General features: G+C 56.1%; 1 protein-coding gene across 1 annotated transcript; it reads left to right on the top strand.

Moving 5' to 3' along the window:
• Nucleotides 1-721: 721 nt before the first annotated feature.
• Nucleotides 722-20,097, top strand: COL6A1 (collagen type VI alpha 1 chain). The gene is made up of 35 exons (XM_057378657.1): nt 722-1,045; nt 1,742-1,871; nt 3,247-3,447; nt 3,735-3,894; nt 4,012-4,134; nt 4,226-4,246; nt 4,409-4,429; nt 4,528-4,572; nt 4,857-4,910; nt 5,634-5,678; nt 5,777-5,803; nt 6,006-6,032; nt 6,119-6,163; nt 6,400-6,453; nt 6,929-6,991; nt 7,474-7,536; nt 7,686-7,739; nt 7,820-7,855; nt 7,991-8,053; nt 9,335-9,397; nt 11,228-11,290; nt 11,991-12,053; nt 12,164-12,214; nt 12,299-12,334; nt 12,891-12,953; nt 13,396-13,461; nt 13,854-13,889; nt 13,981-14,017; nt 14,747-14,755; nt 15,576-15,709; nt 16,198-16,307; nt 16,569-16,752; nt 16,952-17,126; nt 17,488-17,517; nt 18,015-20,097. The coding sequence occupies exons 1-35, from the start codon at nt 937-939 to the stop codon at nt 18,623-18,625; spliced, it is 3,072 nt and encodes a 1,023-aa protein (XP_057234640.1). The 5' UTR covers nt 722-936; the 3' UTR covers nt 18,626-20,097.
• Nucleotides 20,098-20,229: the final 132 nt, after the last annotated feature.

The raw sequence follows: 20,229 nt of genomic DNA, 5'->3' as shown, positions 1-20,229 counted from the left end.
GCAGCTCAGCCCAGCCCTCACACCCCAGTGCCTGGTTGGACTCRATGATCCCTGAYGGGCCCTTCCAACTCAGCTCTTCCTGTGATTCTGTAAATCTGTGCTGGAGCAAAAAATGGTGCCCAAAACACTTTGGGTTCACGAGGTTTCACTCCAGCACAGTCTGTAGATTGTTTCCCCTTGATTTTGGGTGCTCCAAAGAGTCGTTACTTGATGCACCTGCCTGTGCAGAGCAAGTATTGTAATTATTGCCCCTGCTGTGATGGGGGGTTGGCAGAATCTGGGACTTCTCCAGGACRGTCTCCAGCTCTGGCCACAGAGAGCAGATGGTCAATACCACCCTGGGGTGCCTCGCTGTAGGGTGCTCAGGCTTTCCTGCCATCCTACAGAGTGGGAAGGTGCTCAGCTCTGGGGCAGGTTGGGATGCCATGGGGTGCCTGTCCCCCTGACCCCGTTCTCCTGGCCCAGGAGCTGAGAGGGAAGCACTGGCAGGTGCCCCGAGCCCCCTGGCCGAGCCCCAGCGCTGGGCAYTGGCTGCTCCAGGGCTCCCTGGGGGCTCCCGGGGTCACAGGCACCGGTGGCCAGGTGGCCATTGTGGCTGCAGTGACATCCCGGGCACGCTGCGGTGACATCCCGGGCACCGGTGGCCTGGTGGCCATCGCGGCTGCAGTGACATCCACAAGGAGGGTGAGGAGAAACGCTTCCTGAGTTTGACTCACAGCGCCTGATCCCTCCCTCCGTCCTCGGGCTGGAGGAGTCTCCTCCTCACCCTCGCCCTCCTGCCTTCTCTTCCTCCCACGGAAACCGAGGGGAAAGCGGTAAAACAAAATATCCTCAGCGACTCCCGCCTCCGGAGCGGGGCCTCGCTCGGCTGCCGGGTTCTCCCCTTCCCTGTTTTTTTTCCCGGACCCAGCTCGATGGTAATCTGAGCCCAGAACCATGAGGCTGCGAGACTTTCTGCTCACTCTGCTGCTCCCGGCCGGCCTCCTGTGGGGGGGCTCGTCTGCTCAGCGCCCCGAAATCATCTCCCAAGTCCCGAGCGCCGAAGGTAAGGCCGGAATGCTTTCCAGGGTTCTTTTCCTTCTCGGGATAGCAGAGAARCCTGGCTGCTGCATCCCTCCCGGGCGGATGCCTTTGCTGCTGAGCACACCGCAGATTTGGGCTTGCTGAGGGACCGGAGTGGGATTAGAGAGGATCTGCAAGAAGTACCCATTTTTGTAGTTTTTGGCTCTTTCTCCTTGGCTCTGGTTGCCCAGGAGTTACCAGTTGCACTGGCATTGCAGGAGAGGGGGGATAACAGCTGATACCAGTCCAGCTTTCTGAACTATTTTGGACTTGATGCTGGYGCTTAAGGGAAGTTTTTGTTACTGCTTTTTCCTAAAGTTTTATTTTTGAAAGGATGTGTCAGAAGATTGTTTCTTATTGCTTTAATTGCTAATTTTTTTAAAGTGATTTCTGCAGCTGCATGTTATTTGGCACAATAAATAGTACAGGTCTTGCAAAGATATCCTTTGAATGGAAACAGGGAAGAAAGTGTAGGGAAGTGCTAAATGCCACAAAATAATGTTTTCTGAAAAAGTGGTCTTGCTTTCTATTGATACCAAGGGGGTTAGTGYGTGAAAGCATTGCCTTGGCCCAGATCCTGGGGGCCTGCTAGGAGGAAAATGGGGTGGACAGTGCGGGAGTTCCACCTGGGATGGGCAGGGGACACAGCAGCGATTCCGGCCCCTCTGCTTGTCCCCAGACTGCCCCGTGGACCTGTTCTTCGTGCTGGACACYTCGGAGAGCGTTGCCCTGAGGGTGAAACCCTTTGGGGATCTGGTTACCCAAGTGAAGGATTTCACCAACCGCTTCATTGACAAGCTGACCCAGAGGTACCACATCCCCTCATCCCCCAGGGTCTGTCCAGGCTGCCTGTGCCAGGCAGGGTGCCAAGATCCCCCTGTGCCTCTGCCCACACAAGGGAAGCAGAGATGCTGGGGAGGGGGGTGGGAGACTCCYCTCCCTCTCACAGTCCTCAGCTGCTCTGTTCTGGCTGTGTCTGTGCTGACAGCAGCAGCGTGGCTTAGCAGGGCCACCCTCGGGGAAGGAAGGAATTCCTGGAGRGGTGGACCAAGCCCACAGCTCTGGGGGGTTGTGTGGTCACTGTGCAGTACCAAAGCCTGTTTGGACCCAGGACATCTCTGGGGTTAAGCACAGCACTCACCCTGCAGAACAAACCCTCTCCTGCCACCGGTGCACTCCAGCTTTGGGTGCCTCTCACCCACCGCATGTTCCAGCCCTTGATCTGCCTCCTCCTCACCCACCTCTGTGGCCACCAGCCCCAATCTGACCCCAGYCTTCCCCATCCACCCAGGGATGCCCAGGAGCACCTAAGCTCCCAGATCCCAGGGTGGGCAGGAGGGGGTTTTCAGCTCACGTGTCCATGGCCCAGGCAGGAGAATTATCTCACAGGGCTTGGAGTGACCAGGAGCTCTGTGCTTGGGGACAACCTGCCAGGCCTCCATCACTGCAGCACCACCCTCCTGGGCTAGGCTCTGGGCTCAGCCCAAGGGCAGCTCCTGCAGTGGGGTGGAGGGAACAGCGGTGGGCAAGGCTCAGGTGGCTTTGGGATGGGTCCTGCTGGGCAGAGGGAAGATGTGCAGCACCATCCCTTAGGGATTGGACCCTGCTTTCTGAAAAAGAAGTCGTATCACTTTGGGATTGGTCCCCGTATCCTGAAAAGATCTTATTTTGGAGGGGTGGCCAAAGAACAGGTGACACCTCTGTCCCAGGGAGCCTCAGGATGTGACATGGATGTGTCACATGGATGTGCCAATGCACAGGACAGGGCTTCAACACACACACACACACCCATCCTTCCCTGGGCCAGAGCATCCTGCCGAGGGTKCATCCCTCTCTGATCTGAACACATCAGGCAGGTGGGGGGTTTGGGTGGCTGTCTGCCTTGCACACACACACACAGCCCTGTGTGGCTCAGCAYCTCCTGCCCGGCTCCAGCCACTGGCACCTCTTCCAGCAGCCTCTGCCGAGCTGTTGGATCMCGCAGATTCCCACCCTTTGCTTTCCTTTGCCCTCCCACCCACGGGACGAGCTGCCCCGGAGCCCTGTGCGGTGCCTGGCACGGGAAGCACGTCCCAGCCTTGCAGGGGAGCGGGGAGCCGTGGCCAGTCCCCGTTTCGCCGCGGGTTCGCGTTTCCCGTGGCGGYGCCAGCGCAGTGAGCCCCGCGCCCCGGTGTGTCCCTGCAGGTACTACCGCTGCGACCGCAACCTGGTGTGGAACGCGGGCGCGCTGCACTACAGCGACGAGGTGGTGCTCATCAAGGGCCTCACGCCCATGCCCAGCGGGCAGAGCGAGCTCAAGAACCGCGTCTCGGCCGTCAACTACATCGGCAAGGGCACCTACACCGACTGCGCCATAAAGCGCGGCATCGAGGAGCTGCTCATCGGGTCAGGCGGCGGCTCCGGGCGGGCACGGCGCGGTGCGGTGCGGTGCGGAGGGAGGCGGTGTGCTTCTGCTGCGTGCAGGGCGGGAGCTGCCGGGTTAGGACAGCCCTGAGAGCTGTCCCCAGGCTGGGAAAAGAGGTCACGGYATGGGCACGGGGGTGGCGGGTGTCTCCAGCTCTGCTGGGATGAGGCGTGCACTGACCGCGGGCGCAGCGCTGTCCGGAGCCAGCGTCCCCAAGTGCCCAAACCGCTCCTCTCCAGCGTTAAATGCCGTGTTTAAACCCTCGCAGCGGCTCCCATCACAAGGAGAACAAATACCTGATYGTGGTGACCGATGGGCACCCCTTGGAAGGGTACAAGGAGCCCTGCGGAGGCCTGGATGATGCTGCCAACGAAGCCAAGCTCTTGGGGATCAAAGTGTTCTCCGTGGCCATCTCCCCCAATCACCTGGTAGGGACCGCACAGCGGGGTGCTCCCTGGAGGGTGTCGCYAGCGGGACCCCCGGTGTGACCAAAGAGGGGCACTCAGAGCCCGCAGAGGTCTCACTGCGCCCTGCCCGCCCCGCAGGACCAGCGGCTGAACATCATTGCCACTGACCACGCCTACCGCCGCAACTTCACRGCCACCAGCCTGAAGCCCACCCGGGAGATGGACGTGGAGGAGACCATCAACACCATCATCGACATGATTGTGAGCCCCGTGTGCCCCCTCCCCGGCCCAGCCCAGCCCTGCGCCCACCCACCCCGCTCAAACCCTTTCTCTCTGTGTTCTTGTCCTGCAGAAACTCAACACGGAGCAGTCGGTGAGTGTCTCCCGCCACTGAGCCGGTCCCCTGGGGGTGACCCGTGGCTGAAGGGGGCTTGGTGGCACAGCCCTGCCAGCTTGGGAAGCCCCCCAGCAGGGTTCAGCCTGACCCTGCTGCTGCCCTCTCCTCTAATGCTGTTTCCTCCTTCCCTTTGTGCAGTGCTGCTCCTTCGAGTGCCAGGTGAGTCAGATTTTGAGAGCCCTGTCCCCTGCCCTGTTGTCCCTGTGGTCCCAGGCTGTGCCTCAGGGGCTGCTCTAACCSACAGCTCTCTCCTGCAGCCTCCTCGAGGGCCCCCCGGACCTCCYGGTGACCCAGGCCATGAGGTGAGGGACTGGCTGTGGCTGGGCAGCGGGGCCGGGGCAGTGGGATGGATGGGCTGACTGGGGATGCTCAGACCTGGAATCGCTATCACAGAACCACGAAGGGTTCATCCAGGATCCCTTGGGGGGGATCTCCAGGATCACTTGTCCCACAGCATGCTGCCATGTGGCCAGCACTGTSTCATCCCTGTACCCATGGAGCATTTCTGCTCCCATCCTCCTTTTGACAGGCCATGGTTCTGTTCCTGGGGATGATGAGCTAACTGTGTTTCTGTCCTGTGTTGCAGGGAGAAAGAGGCAAGCCAGGTCTTCCCGGCCAGAAAGGAGAGGCTGGAGACCCAGTAAGTGAAGGTCCAGCCCCRGTGACTCTGCACTGGAGCTGTTTTTGGACTGCTTCTGGGGCGCATCCTCAGCAGCGTCACCCCGTTTCCATGGGGCGGTTCACGGTGTGCCGTGGGGTGGCTCCTCCTCTCGCTACAAGGCTTCCTTGTTCCTCACTCAAAATAGCCGTCCCTTCTGCAGGACACGACTCTGACTCATGTGTGCCAGCCCAGGGGCGGGCTCTGGGCTSCCTCCTGCACCTCTGACACAACAAGCACAGCAGTGTTACAGGGAAACCTGTGGTAAATAACCTAAGAGCATCAGGAAACTATTTCCCTCCTCCTCCCTTTTTTATTTTATTTAGTATTAGGCACACTTATTTTTGGGAGGCACATTTCTCCCACACACGTGACCGTGCACTTCCCAAACTGGAAATCCCGTGCCACGTGCTTTTCCTTCCCAAGGGTTTTCTGTCCATCCCTTTCATCCYAAATGATGTGTCCCCAAGCACCTGGTTTCCCTCACCTCCATGAGGAGCTGGAGATGGCAGAGATGAAGGCAGGTTCCCTTGGCCCTCCACAATGATMCCGTGCTCCCAGACCAGGAGAACAAGGAGCAAAGTTTTGGGAGAGGCTCCTGTGCGAGAGAAGGGTGGCTGAGCTGCACATCGAGAGCCAGGGGGGATGCTGTCCCATGGTAGTGCCCCACATCGGCCTCTGTAACACAGTGTTTCTGTCCTCTAGGGCAGGCCAGGGGACATGGGACCTGTTGGCTACCAAGGAATGAAGGTACGTGGGGCTGCAGGGTCACGGAGGTGGTTCCTCGGTGGTTCCTTATGCTGCGAGTGTTCTCATTCTGCCATTCCCCTCTCTTCTCTCCTCTCCAGGGTGACAAAGGAAGCCGAGGAGAAAAGGTGAGGACAGAGACGATGTTGGGGTCCGGTATGTGATCCTACACCCATCCCTGCTGCTGGCACTGCCTGAGCCAGGAGTGGGGATCCAGCGGGATCCAGGGGTGCACACAGGGCTGGTGAACCCTGCACCCTCACCCTGAGCTGGGCTGGGGATGGATCTGCTCTGTGTGGGGGTCTGACATCTCTCTCCTTCCCTTTGCAGGGCTCAAGAGGAGCCAAAGGAGCCAAGGTCAGCCTCTGTTTTTGCACCATTTATTTGACTGGGAGGTGCTGGGAATTTGGGAATCACTCCATGGTCCCCATTCTCTGTTTCAGGGTGAGAAAGGCAGGCGTGGCATTGATGGCATCGACGGAATGAAGGTGAATCTCTGCTCCAGGGCATTTTGCTCAGCCTGAGTACCCTGAATTTTGCTACTCCTAAACCACTGYGGGGTCTGGGGAGGAAGCCTGTGGGAGAGTGGAGCTCCCTCCCTGCAGGGCCACCCCTCTGCCAGCMAGGGWTGGGGCTGGAACGTCCCTTCCAGGGTCCTGGGGTGATGGATGGGGTCTCACTGTGGGTGTCACTCACCGGGGACCCTGCTTTGTGTGCCTGGCAGGGTGAAGCTGGATACCCCGGATTACCTGGCTGCAAAGGCTCACCTGGCTCTGATGTAGGTACCCCGTGGGTGTTCTGATGCTGTGTGGGAATAGGGRGCTGCTGGGAAATGCCCAATACTGACCCCAGGCACAGCACCCTGGGGCTGCTGCCATGTCCTCACCTGGCAGCTGTCCCCCTCTGCATCCCTGGGATGCAGCTCTGGGAAACATTATTGTGTCACCGCATTTCTCCAGTTTTCCTGCTTTTTCCCTGTGCTCCTGGGATGACACATTTGTCACTGTGGTCCAGCCACAGCAGCCCCAAACCACCTTTTCTGCCATTTTCCTCTGAGTTTCAGTAGCCTCTCAGCAACGTGGGCACAGCACTGCTTGCGTGGCTGCAGGGTGCAGGCGCCCTCCTGATGTCCCTCCTGTCCATCCCAGTGGGGAGCTGCATGCCAGGCTGCTGGGATGCTCAGTCCCTGCCCAGCTTCCTGCAGGTGGTGTCACTAGCCAGGGTTTCGGTTACACTGCCTTCAATTTCAACAGGGAATTCAAGGCCCGCCTGGACCGAAGGGAGACCCTGGTGCTTTTGGACCCAAGGGAGCAAAGGTGAGTTGTTCTGCCTGTCCTCACACAGAAGGGGGATGCTGGGACCCCTCTTCTGCAGGAAGGAGGTGTGGAAATTCCCTGTACTGCCTGGGGCAAGCCTGTCACTGAGTCACAAGGGTTTGGATGGRAAGGGACCTTAAAGTCCACCCCRTTCCACCCCWCTGCCATGGGCAGGGACAACTTCCATGAGCCCAGGCTGCYCCAAGCCCTGTCAAGCCTGGCCTCTCCACTAGAGGATGGCTCCCATCACCCACAGTGCTCATGGGTGCTCACTTGCTTGGCACAAGCATCCCTGAGGTATCGGGAAATGCTGTGAAAAGGTGATGAACTTCACCAGGAGTGGACAGGGAGGGATCTGCTGGGATGGGGACAGACCACAGAGCCCTGAAAGAGGCCTGGTGTGCCCTGGAGCTCCTCTGTGCTGTGGGAGCTGACAGCCAGTGCAGTGTGCAGCCTTGATGGTGCCTTGTGTTCTTGTGAAGGGGGAGCCTGGGAATGATGGAAAACCCGGCCGGCAGGGGATCCCCGGCAACCCTGGAGAGAAGGTGGGTGAAGGAACACCCTTGTGGCAACCTCCTCTGCTCCCTGGGAGAGGGAGAGGACCCATGCCCCAGCCTGGGCTTTGGAGCCCAAAGCTCTGCAAGCATGTGGGGCTTTGCTCCTGACCTCTCGTTCACACCCCTGTGCCTTGCAGGGCGCCCCTGGGAACCGGGGTGAGCCTGGACCTGCAGGAGAGACAGGTGACGAGGTGAGYCCTGTGCCTGTGACACCCCTGTGCATGCTCGCTGGCCATCCCCACCCCTGACCACCCCTCTCGTGTCCCCACAGGGTGCTCTAGGTGAGGATGGCCCTCCTGGAGAGCGGGTAAGTGAGGGCACCACTGCCAGCCATCCCACCAGGGCACTGCTACCCTCCGGAAGAGGAGGCTGGCATTCAGAGGGAGGGCTTTGCCCTGCTGGGAGGAGGTCCTGACCTGGTGATGCCACCCTCTGTTTGCAGGGCAGCAATGGAGAGAGAGGACCCCCRGGCTCGCCGGGTGACCGCGGGCCGAGAGGAGAGCCGGTAACCGCGCCCACRGGGCAGCTTTAACACCTGCTCGCAYGTGGGGTGATGCTCGGGGGCCAGAGGCTAGAAATAGCTGTTTGGTGGCTAACTCCACTAGCCTGTGGGCCAGCAGGCCAGCTCAGTGCCTGTACCTGCCAGTTTGGGAGGGAACTGTTGTTGTCCTCCACAAATTGCCCCTCTATGCTGGCAGGTAATCAGCCAAAATCCAGAGGAGAGCATGCCCAGCCAGCCAAGAGCAGGTGATCAGCTGTCAGTTCCTTCCCCACAGGTGGAAAACTATCTGATGGAGAGGAAAGGGTCAAGGTGTCCTCCTCTGGGTGCTCAGGGGCTCAGGCAGGAGGGCACAGTACCATCAGCAGCAGGGCAGYGTGCGTGGGTGTGGATGGAAGGGGGAACACTCTTCCCTCCCCTTCTGAGTGGGAGTCACTAGGAAAGTATTTTTCCTGCCTGTTGGGGTGAGTCACCAAGCGTGAGCGTGGGAGGGACAGGCAGGAGCCCTCAGCAGGCCAGGACAAACATGAGGCGAGCGACAGCCACGCCACACGTCCAGGGAGGGGCAGGGGATGCTGCTGTGGGGGGTGGGAGCAGTGGCAGCCAGGGCATTCCATGGCAGCAACCCCATATCCCCTATCCCATATCCCACATCCCATATTCCATATCCCAAATCCCACATCCCATATTCCATATCCCACATCCCATATTCCAGATCCCCTATCCCATATAACCCATATCACACATCCCATATCCCCATCCACCATCACACTATTCATCCCCTGTCCCTGCAGCGAGGACAGCCAAGGCCCAGCACCAGCCTGGAGGGGCTGCCTTGGGGAGGGGGCACAGATCTGCAGTGGAGAAGGGGCAGCTCTGGCAGGGGGCTTCTGGCAGCCTCCCCCTTCCCTGTTCCTGCTCAGGGAGCGGCTGTGCAGCCCACGGGGTGTGTGGGGCAGATGTCAGGGAGACGAAGGCACAGCAGCATCCCACAGCTGAACTGTCCAGCAGACTATGGCTGCTTCCTYCCAGCTCTCAGTCCAAGCATGAGGCTGTGTAACCTGCCCAGAAACGTCTCAGGGCTATATGGAAGTTGTGGTTTATATTTGCTGTTTGGCTCGTGCATCTGGGTCGCCAACAGCAGCTTTAGGTCATGGAGCTTTCAGCTGCTCCCCTCAAAGTCCCCTCTCCTCTGCCTCCCTGACTGCGCCCCATAGCACACAGGTCCCTTTGTGCCCTACACCTGGTCTTCTTTGTGCTTCTCATGCTCTCTGTGTGTTTTTCCAGGGAGAGGCCGGACCACCTGGTGACCAAGGGCGGGAAGGACCCCTCGGACCACCTGGCGACCAGGTAAGAGCTCGGTGGAACCTTCTGRATCCCAAATGGAAGTGGTTGGGACRGCAGSGACAGTGGGGCAGGGGGTTTCACTGAAGYCACAGCATCCTGGGGCAAYTCCTCAGCATTTCCACACTGGGAAGCAAAGCTGGTGAAGAAAGATGGGGATTTCTGTGAGAGCCCAGGAGATGAGCAGAGCCCAAAATACCGAGACTTGGCTGCCATGCAGTGGACAGGACAACCTGCATACCATTTCCCAGTCCCATGGAAACAGATGTCAACACATCTGGCAGAACTGGAAACTGGCAAGTGCAAGCTGCAGCCAYGCACTAAACATTCAGGCTTGGGGCCAGAAGCTGCTCACCTCAGTCAGGGTGTCAGTGAGACGTCCTGTGCCACTGAGGACATCCTGACACAGCCCCAGCAGTGTCCCCGATGCCCTTGGCACCCTGCAGGGACAGCCTCTCCCTGCTGGCTTCAAGGTGTGTCCCTCCTGCTCTGGGGTCTGCTCGTGCCTCAAGGAGCAGATCCCAGATGCCAGGTGCTTGCTGGAGAGCAGGGCTGGCCTCCTCCAGCCTGAGGAAGGCTTCTGACCCTTGCACAGCTGAAGGCCCTTTCTTCCAGCTGATAAATCATGTTCAGGAGGTGTTGCTGGGTCAATCCTCCACGGTGATAGCACCGATTGTTGTGAAGTGAGATTGATTTTTCCATGAGCTGAGRAAGAATGCTTTTGTTTGGCCAAATTAGAAATAAATACGTAATTAGGTTTGGGTAAGAGTGGGACCTTGGCAAGGACAAGTATTTTTCAAGCCGTGTTACCTGCTAGCTCTGGACCTTGGAGTGTGTTTCTCTTGGCAAGGGAAAAGGGCTCCTGCTACCCTGTGACTCTCTTTCATCCCACTTCTATCCAAGAGAAGCTAAAGGCCAGCACGCTCTTTCCGTGATCCTCAGGAACAGGTTTGATGGCCCTTCTCTCTTCGAGGCCACAGTGCCCAGCCCTTCTCTCAGGTCCTTGTCACACTCAGAGGAGTACTGAAAAAGATTTCCTGACCCAAATCCTGAGCCATCCATCCTGAACTCCTCCGRGGCTGTGAGGGGTTTGCGCTGCTGTAGTGAGGACAAGAACGGCCAGAGCGAGCCAAGGGCGCCGTGGCTCCAGCCTTGGCTGCTGTGAAGGATCACAAGTTCCTGTCCCTCTTTCCAAGATTTCCCTCTTCTGGGCTTTTGTGCAGAAATCAGGTCACATGCCTTGGAGCAGTTGAGCGCTCTGCACTGTGCAATTTAAGCCTTCTGCACCCACAAGGACACCTTTCCTCAGAAGAAGGGTGCATGGATGTTTGGCACCAGCTGTCTGTCCTCTGCACTGCCTGTCCTCTGCACACGGAATGCTGCCTGGACATTCAGACCTGTGGGCCGGAGCATCATTCCCCAGTCACTGTCCACCATCACATCCCACCTCCTGCAAAGCAAACCCTGCAGAGGGCTGTGGGCACTGGGCACAAGGTGCAGGKGCTCCCTTGGCCATTGTGGAGCTCTCAGAGCAAGGAGCTCTCCTCCTCCAGCTGTCTCTGGCCAGCTCTGCAGCCGTGGCAGAGGGACAGGTTTGGTTTGGTTCATGTTCAGCAGGAACCCACCTCCCATGGGGAGGCACAAGGAAATGTGGGGCGGCAGGAGGGAAAGGAGGAGCTCCGGAAGCACCTCCCCACTGCACTGACCCTCATCAATAGGTCCTTTCACTGATGGGCATCTGCACCCATCAAATCACAAATGAGGGGAGCAGCCCCTCAGGGTAGGGGCGGCAGCAGGAGAAACCCCTTCCTAAGAGATCTCTCTGTGTTCCCCCAGGGTGAGCCTGGACCCCCCGGACCCAAAGGATACCGGGGAGATGACGGCCCCCGTGGCAATGAGGTCAGTGCTGCTTCATCACCCCTTCCTCTGTGGGGAGGGGGCGCAGGGAAGGGCAGGAGGTGCTTCCCCAAATCCCGGGGGTGCTGGAARCCTGTTGAACCTGTTGGTACAAGCTCTAGTGTTTTCCTTGTGGCAGACACATTTTCCATGGGTCTTTAGGGCYGCAGCTGCCTTTTCCCCTACCTCCCACGGGAAGCCATAGCCACTCCACAGACCACACAGCTTCACCTCACAGGGGCTGGGGAAGATGCTCTCTGGGGGCAGCCCCCTGAATCTGCCACCAGGTTCGATGCCCAGGGCAGGAAGCAAATGGAACCCTGAGCGCAGCTGTTGGCTTTCATGGAAATCCTACCACAGYTGGGGTTRGGMTGGACCTTAAAGCTCATCCCATCCCACCCCCTGCCATSGGCAGGGACACCTTCCACCAGACCRGGTTGTTCTAAGSCMTGTCTAACCTGGYYTGGAACACTTCCAGGGATCCAGGGGCAGCCACAGCTCCTCTGGGCACCCTGTGCCAGGGCCTCCCCACCCTCTGAGTAAAGAAGTTGTTCCTGGAATTTCATGTGAATCCTCACACTGCCCCTGTGTAAGCAGAACACCTCACAGTGGGCACTGTTGGTAGCTGCTTGCCTCGGAAGTTGTTGTCCTCCCAGCTCAGGTGATGTTGTGCGATGCTTCAYTGCCTTTTCTCCCCTTGCAGGGCCCAAAGGGGCTGCCTGGAGCGCCTGGGCTGCCTGGAGACCCTGGGCTGATGGGAGAGAGGGTGAGTGGTGCTGCTGTGGAGATGCCCTGTCCGAGGAGAGCAGGATCCTGCTGCTGTGCTGTCTGAGGGCTCTGCTTTTCTGTCTCATCTATGTCTCCATTCCTTTCCAGGGGGAGGATGGTCCTCCTGGCAATGGGACAGTTGGATTCGCAGGTGCCCCGGTAAGTTTTTTGCACTGCCTTGAAGCTGTAATACCATTTTTTCTCCTTGTTCAAGCTAACACACTTCCTTTTTTCCATCCCCAGGGGCAGCCAGGAGACAGAGGCAACCCTGGCACTAACGTGAGTGTGCTGCTTCCTCAGCCACACAGAGTTTGTCCTTGGCGGTGGTGGTTTGGAGCTCTCCRTCAGCTGCACGGTGGAATGGGCTCCCTGAAGCAAACCTGCTCCTCCAAAGCCCTCTTTCCCCTGTGCCCACCTCTCCCTGCAGTGGATGCTTTCCATGGAAGTGTCCTGCCATTGTTGTAACACCCAAGGGCAGCAGCCTGGGCTGGGTGCTCTCTGAAGCAGCCCCAGAGCCAGAGTTTGGGGTTGGGAGTGTCAGCCAGGGGGAGCTTGGTGATGCTATGCTGTGGACATGATTTACTGCTGGGTTAAAGGTTGGACTCAGYGATCTTAAAGGTCTTTTCCAGCCTAAACGATTCCCTGATTCTGTAGCAGTGAAAGCCACCTGAGAAGCTGTCTCTACCAAGAGCACTGGATACCTGGTGCTGGGGAGCCCACGGGCTGCTCTCCACCCCTGTCCCCAGCAAGCTGTCACAAGGTCACCGTGTGCCAGCAGCAGCTTCACCGCTCTAAGAGCCACTCACACACCAGTCTCATCTGTGCTGCTTTTCAGGGAACAAAAGGCTATGTCGGACCTAAAGGTGATGAAGGWGAAGCTGGAGACCCTGGCAATGATGTGAGTAACCTGTGCAGTGCTGATTCCTTTTTCCCTGTGAGYTGAGGGCAGGAGCTTTGGGCTGTGATGGGCCAGAGCCCATCAGACTTTATAAAACCTCCAGCAGCCTTTGCCTCTGAGCAGTGACTGTGGATGGCAATAAGAGCTCTCCCCAGGTGTTCATTTTGTGTCCTATACTGTCAAACCTCCACATTTGTTAGGCTGAGGTGGGCAGCACCTCTGCAAGGCTTTGTGTGCTCAGGTAGCACTGATGGATCTGTGYTGCATGGCTGTGCCACGGAGGGAGATATCCCCAGTGTCCTTCCCGAGCCCTGGTGTAGCTGGGTACAGCAACCTCAAATAACACTTCTGTGGTGAAGCGGGCCTCATCAGCCATTTGGAGGGAAAGGTGCTGCCCCTGACACACACAGATTCATGAGTTTTGGTTTTGTTTTCCTTCCAGAACCTGACCCCTGGCCCCAGTGGCAGCAAAGGAGCAAAGGGCCACAGGGGACGTGAAGGTCCCCCGGTAAGTATGGACCCTGGCAGGGCTGGCCCCAGTGCCATCCATCCATCCATCCATCCATCCATCCATCCATCCATCCATCCATCCATCCATCCATCCATCCATCCATCCATCCATCCATCCATCTCCTGGGTGCTCTGGGAGCGGCACCAAGCACCATGGCACACTTTGTGTGTGCTCACTGCTGCGTCACCTTGGTGTGCATGGGACACATGGAAGAGGATTGTGGATCTCCTCCTTCCACCTCCATGCAGCACCAGGGCCCCAGTACAGGGACCAGCAACTGGGAAGCTGAGTTTCCCAGCCATGCATTGCTTAGCAAAATATTGACAGAGTATGCCACAGATAGGACTGACTGCTCCTGTGACTCTTTTCTTTGTGCTCCTGTTTGACAGGGACCACCAGGACCTGTGGGGCCTCCAGGACCAGATGTGAGTGGGACAGGATTGGGGTGCTGCTTGCTGGCCTGGTCTGTGCATTGATTTTGCTGTTAATCAAGCATTTCTTTCCCTCTGTTTTCAGGAATGTGAAATCTTGGACATCATCATGAAGATGTGCTGTGAGTATCCCTGTCCTGCTCCTCCCTCCAGCTGCAGGAAGCAGCTGATTTTTCCCTGTCCCCAGGCAGGGAAATGCCATCCATGGGCATCACTCCCCTTTCAGGAGTCACAAATTAATCCCCTTGATCCAGGGACCTCCATCYCTAGAGTAGCTCATACAACTGTGTCTCACTTTCACCTGGTGTGCAGACTGGTTTGTCTGTGCTTCTGTRCAGGCAAAAGATGAGCAAAGTTGTGTAAAATCCTTGGGTGGCCCATTTTGCAATATTCTTGTTTTCCTAAATATCATGGTCTATTATTCCCCCCATGGTAAGGGAGGCCTGTCTTGGGGTGTCCTTGTATGGGGAGAAGCAGCACATATGTGCTGYGGAGGATTTCTGGCCCATGGCCAGTAATGAAGTGCTGGAAGGACAGGGGGTACTTGGGGAACTGACTTTGAGCTCYATACTTTGGTGATTTACTTAGCTTTTATTTTTATTTMAATAAGAATGCATCAGCATATGCAGAAACAGAGCTCTGCTGTGTATGGTGCTCCAGGTCAGGGCATCACAACCTGAAACAGTAGAGAATATGGGTGTTTCAAGTGACAGGGAAACCTCCATGGGCTTGCGTTGTCCAGGCCTGGTGTCTGTGGGTTTGCAGAAACACAAACCTGCAGTCTGCATTAGGGTGTGAAAAACCCTTTTGTCAAGCATTTTAATGTTGTCTTTTTCTCCCTTTTCCTCTAGCTTGCTGTGGTGAGTGTTACTTGGCAAAGCAACTCTGCAAACATTTGCTAGTCCTTCCTTGCACCCCTCCCTTTCCCTGCTCCTTGCCTCCTGCTATGGAGATGTAGTGAGAGCCCGTGAAGGAGAGCCAGGCGTGAGCCAGGCAGGGGAGGGCAGGAAGCAATCCCTGAGGATGCCACACGGATTAGAAGCTCATGTGGCTGAGTCTTGCCACTGGAAAACAGCTGTCAAGGTGCCCTGTGCCAGCAGGGTGGATTTTCTCCACCCTTTTTGCAGTTGGGATGTCGACTCTGGGCATACTGTGGATCCAGCTCTTGTCTTCTTCCTTCCAAATCCTGTGCTGGTCAGCAGAGGAATGTGCTGGGCTTTTTTCCCTGRTGGTGTCCTGATAGGTTGTGTTTGCAGGCCAAAAGCTCCAAGGGAGAGCCAAGGGCACATGATGTTCTTTAGCTGTGAGAAAGGGGAGCAAGCTGAGTCAGCCTCCTCCAGCCCACCAGTGTCACCTCTGTCCTGCTGGGCTGGCTGAATGGAAGAACTGAGAAGGCCTAGGAGGAAATGGGTTATGGAATAATTACTGGGTGGTTTAAGGGTACTCATAGCCTGGAAATGCCACATGTCTTATTAGGGAGCAAATGCACATGGAAAAACTTGTAAAGTGGCTCTCAAGAAGTCTCCTGTGCAGCTATTTTTCTGCATTATTTTACCCTGTGCTTTGGGGGTGGATGGGGCACGGGCCCCCAGCTGGGCAGGGCTGCAGCAGGCATCAGCTGCTCCCTTCAGAAATGCCTCCCTGCAAAACCTGTCCCTCCACTCCTGTGCCTGCCTCCAGAGTGCACCTGTGGTCCYGTGGACCTCCTGTTCGTGCTGGACAGCTCGGAGAGCATCGGCCTGCAGAACTTCCAGATTGCCAAGGACTTCATCATCAAAGTCATCGACCGCCTGAGCAAGGACGAGCGGGTCAAGGTGAGATTTCTTCTGAGTGCTGTGATACCTTTGTGTGCACTCACTTAATTTTCACTGCAAGCAGGAAAATGAGGGGATGCCTCCACTCCAGAAAGCCTTCACGAGGCTTGGCTTCAAGTTGGGTGTAGCTTTTCCCAAATTCATAAAGTTATGGAGACTATATAGCAGTTTGTTGTCCCAAAATAGACATTTTAATCTTTCTGGGCAAAGGGATAGATTTGGGCTCTCAGGTCCARTGAGAGTCCAGTGGCTGCTGTTGAGACCACTGAGCTGTGAGATCTAGATTTGGGTCTCCTTTCACACACTGACTCACCAAATTGGTTCCAATGTGCATCCACTCCTGGTGGGGCTCTGTCTTCSTAGAATGAGGCAAAAGAGAAACATCAGAGCCTGCCATGAAGGCATTCAGGAKAAACCATCAGCAGGATTCTGAGGCTCTGGGTTCCCCTGAGTCCCTGCCCCTGACTGGCTTCTGTTTTGTCCCACAGTTTGAAGCCGGGGAGTCCCGTGTGGGCGTGGTGCAGTACAGCCATGACAACACGCAGGAGCTGGTGGCAATGGGGGATGCCAACATTGACAACATCGGGGCACTCAAGCAGTGAGTCTGGGGGGTTTGACCCAGGGACACCCACTCACCTCCCACCTTCCATCTCCAGGCCAGCAGCTCCTGCAGCTGCAATGATCTGAATTTAGTCATTTAGTGGAAGGCAGAGGTTGGTAGCACCAAAGGGGTGCTGAGGCTAAAGAGCTCGCCTGTTTTCCACCCAAATCCCCTCACAGAGGTGTCTGCCTGGTCACAAGCCATGTCCTCGCTCCTCCAGTACCCATGGCACAGATTCACCGGTGTCTGTGCTTGCAGGGCAGTCAAGAACCTGCAGTGGATCGCKGGGGGCACCTACACTGGGGAGGCCCTGCAGTTCACCAAGGACAACCTGCTGCGGAGGTTCACATCCGATAAGCGCGTGGCCATCGTCATCACGGACGGACGCTCYGACACCCTGCGGGACCCCACCCCGCTCAACTCCCTGTGCGATGTCACCCCGGTAAGGGCATGGGGGCTGTGCCATGTGGCACATGTGTGTCACAGTACAGGCTCCCTGGGCGTCCCCATGTCCTGGCTACGTGAGGCTAGGGCAGGGGACACAGATGTCACTAGRAGTGCTCTCACAAAGTGACAGACATTCGGTTATGAATGCACTGGATGGTGAATCCATCCAGTGATGGACTCGAACTTCCCTGCAGGTRGTTTCCCTTGGGATAGGTGATATTTTCCGGAACCCTCCGAATCCTGATCACCTGAATGACATCGCCTGTTTAGGCAGACCGACCAGGCCAGGACTGTCCATTCAAAGGGACAACTATGCCGAGCTCCTGGACGATACCTTCTTGCAGAACATCACCTCGTATGTGTGCCAAGGTGGGTGAAAGGTGGTTGCTGGAGGCAATGAGGAAGGTGGTGAGGGATGCAGGATGCTCTCCCTTGTATCCCCACAGTCATGCTCTCAAGACGTTGGGGGAAGAGAACAGWGATCAAATTTAATTAAATAAGGGACAAGGGCACCTCGTGCCTCAGAACTTTGTGGTCGGGTTCGTGTCCTCACCTGCTGCAGGACATGTCTGCCCATGCCATTTTTCATGCACATTTATAGCCTTTGCTCAGGTGGCAAAGGTGGGTRTTCACCTTCTGCAGGTGAACATCTGTCCCTTGTGTGGCTCTCTGAGACAATTGGTTTTCCTGGGTGAGCTGGTGACATTAATCTCTCTTACTTTCTTCACAGAGAAGAAATGTCCTGACTACACCTGCCCAAGTGAGTATTGACTCCTCGTGCCACACTGAGGTGGTGTGGGTCCTGTGATGGGGGAAGTGGGAGTTCATTTTTGTGGGGACACATGGCTTGGGCACCTCTTGCAATGGGGAGGGTTTTAAYGGAGTGCCACCTCCAAGTCAGAAACATATTCAGTCCTCTGAATTTCCATGGAAAGAAGTGAGGCACAGGGGATGAAGTAGTTCCCCAGACATGCAAGGAGAGCCACTGTATTTAAAAAAGAGTCACTCTGTTATCTAAGCCAAATAAACACCTGGGAGCACAGCCTATCCTAAACCAAATAAAAGAACGAACGAATGCRTAAAAGGACAAGTGTAGGACATTTCTGGGGCAGGGGAAAGAAAGCTAGCAAGAGTGAGGATTTCCCAAATCTGGCAAGGCAGGAAGCCTGTGAGACAGCCAGTGACTTCATCAGCTTTCCGTGGAAGAGGCAGGAGGAGAGGCAGAGTGTAATGAGCCCTKGGTCTTTCCCCTTGCAGTCACCTTCACTGGGCCAGCAGACATCACTCTGCTGGTAGACAGCTCCACCAGCGTGGGCAGCAAGAACTTTGAGACCACCAAGAAGTTTGTGAAGCGGCTGGCGGGGCGGTTCCTGGAGGCYGGCAAGCCCGCCGATGACTCCGTGCGCATCTCGGTGGTGCAGTACAGCGGCCGGAACCAGCAGAAGGTGGAAGCCCAGTTCCAGCACAACTACACGGTCATCGCCAAGGCCATCGACAACATGGAGTTCATGAACGAYGCCACAGACGTCAACTCTGCTCTGCAGTTCATCACGGAGCTGTACCGGCGCTCCGCCCGTGCTGCGGCCAGGAAGAGGGTGCTGGTGTTTTCTGACGGACACTCACAAGGGATCACGGCCAGGGCCATCGAGAGGGCGGTGCAGGATGCTCAGAAGGCCAACATCGAGATCTAYGTGCTGGCAGTGGGCAGCCAAGCCAACGAGCCCAACATCCGTGTCCTGGTGACGGGGAAGAGCGCGGATTATGACGTGGCCTATGGGGAGCGGCACCTTTTCCGCGTGCCYGACTACACCTCTCTGCTGCGTGGTGTTTTCTACCAAACTGTCTCCAGGAAGATAGCTGTTGACTGAGCATCTGGGTGGGTTTCTGCCAAGACCATAGCTACTTCTGTCTCGCCTGAAAAGGAAAACCAACAAAGCAAAACAAAAATTGTAACAGTATTCTTGACCAACCTGAGGAATTTACATCTATGCARATAACCGTAGTGCCACAGCCTGGCTGTACATAGTCCCCTCCTTTCTCCCACTGCTTCATCATCTGTGTTTCTACTCTGTTAGCCTCAGATTCCCTCGCTGCCCATGACTGCCCTCCCTCCCCACAGCAGGAAAACACAAGCACACCTAGCAATAAGCCATCAAAATACAAATACCAACCTCATCCCATGGTGTTATTGCCAAGAAAGAATCAGGATGAGGACTTTTGTACCACTAAGAACCAGCCTGGTCTCTTAAGGCTGATTATGCTCTTTTCAGCTACCTTCATATTTTTTGGTTTTGTTCATTTCTTTCTCTTTCATACATCGCTTGAGCACTTGCCCAGCTGACAATGATCCTAACCTCATGCTGTGCTTCGAGTGAAATATTYACACTTCAGCAAGCTTTGAGAGGGGATCATTGTCACAGCTGGCAAGTTTGGTTCATGCCTGCCTGGRGAGGAGGGAGGGCTGGACTGCACTACCCAAGCTGTGTGCGAGCATCTCTGGCCTYCAGGGCCAGGGGATGGGACACTCACTCCCCAGGGCTGCGGCAGAGGTGGGTGGCGGAGCATCCCTCAGCACTGGCACTGCCATTCAGGACAGGGAGGCTGGGCACTGACCAAAGATGGGCAGCAGCCTTTGGGGAGGGGGGATACCCTAAAAGATGCTACRTAACTGCACTCCTTCACTTACTGATCTCATGGTTCTACAGTGAAACCAGGAACCTCATGAATAACCTGATTACTTGTTTTATGGTTCAAGCTCCATTCTGGAAAATTTCTCTGAGCCCAGTTAGTGGGATTTATTTTTAATTTTTTTTTTTAATTATTATTATTATTTTAAAAGAGCAGAGCTGACTCATTCCCAGCAAGCTCTCTTGGAATACTGTTTCCATAGGACCACCTAGGAGTTAGGCACCTGGGCCCTAGGGAAACCCACTAACTGCACTATATATTGAATTAAGGCCTCATCCTCAGCCCAGCAAAGTCAAGGGAAAGGCTGCCATCATCTCCCAGGGTCTTTGACTCACGCTCTACAGATATATTGAAAAAGGTGCTATCACTTTCGTGGGTGATGTGGGCCCTTGGTGTTTACACAGTTGTTTCCAGGACCACACTGAAAATGTCATTTGGCTGGATGAGGTTTTGTTTCAGCGCTTCCATTGGTGCTCTTGCTATGAATTCATGCACTTTGGAGAAACCAACAGCGACTGCCAGGTGTCGGCACCCCAAACTCTTTACTTTGTATCCAAAATCCCATTGTACCAGTTAGTTTTATTTTATGCCTGTGTTTTACTAAAATTGTCCACTTTGGAAATTCGTCAAATAAATTGTTTTCCACAATCTCTTTGGGAGTTTGTCTGACTTTGCTTTCTCCTTTCCAGATCTTGGTTTTACATCCTAAAAGAGCTCTCAAAGGTCCTTGAGGAAACTCCCAGGCCCACACCTCTGTGTCCCGGGGGTTGTCACAACTTTTCTY

Source organism: Malurus melanocephalus, unplaced genomic scaffold (genome assembly GCF_030028575.1).
Source record: "Malurus melanocephalus ecotype Western Australia unplaced genomic scaffold, MMel_1.1 scaffold_369, whole genome shotgun sequence".
NCBI classification, from domain to species: Eukaryota; Metazoa; Chordata; class Aves; order Passeriformes; family Maluridae; genus Malurus; species Malurus melanocephalus.
This window is presented reverse-complemented; position numbering and strand designations above follow the sequence as displayed.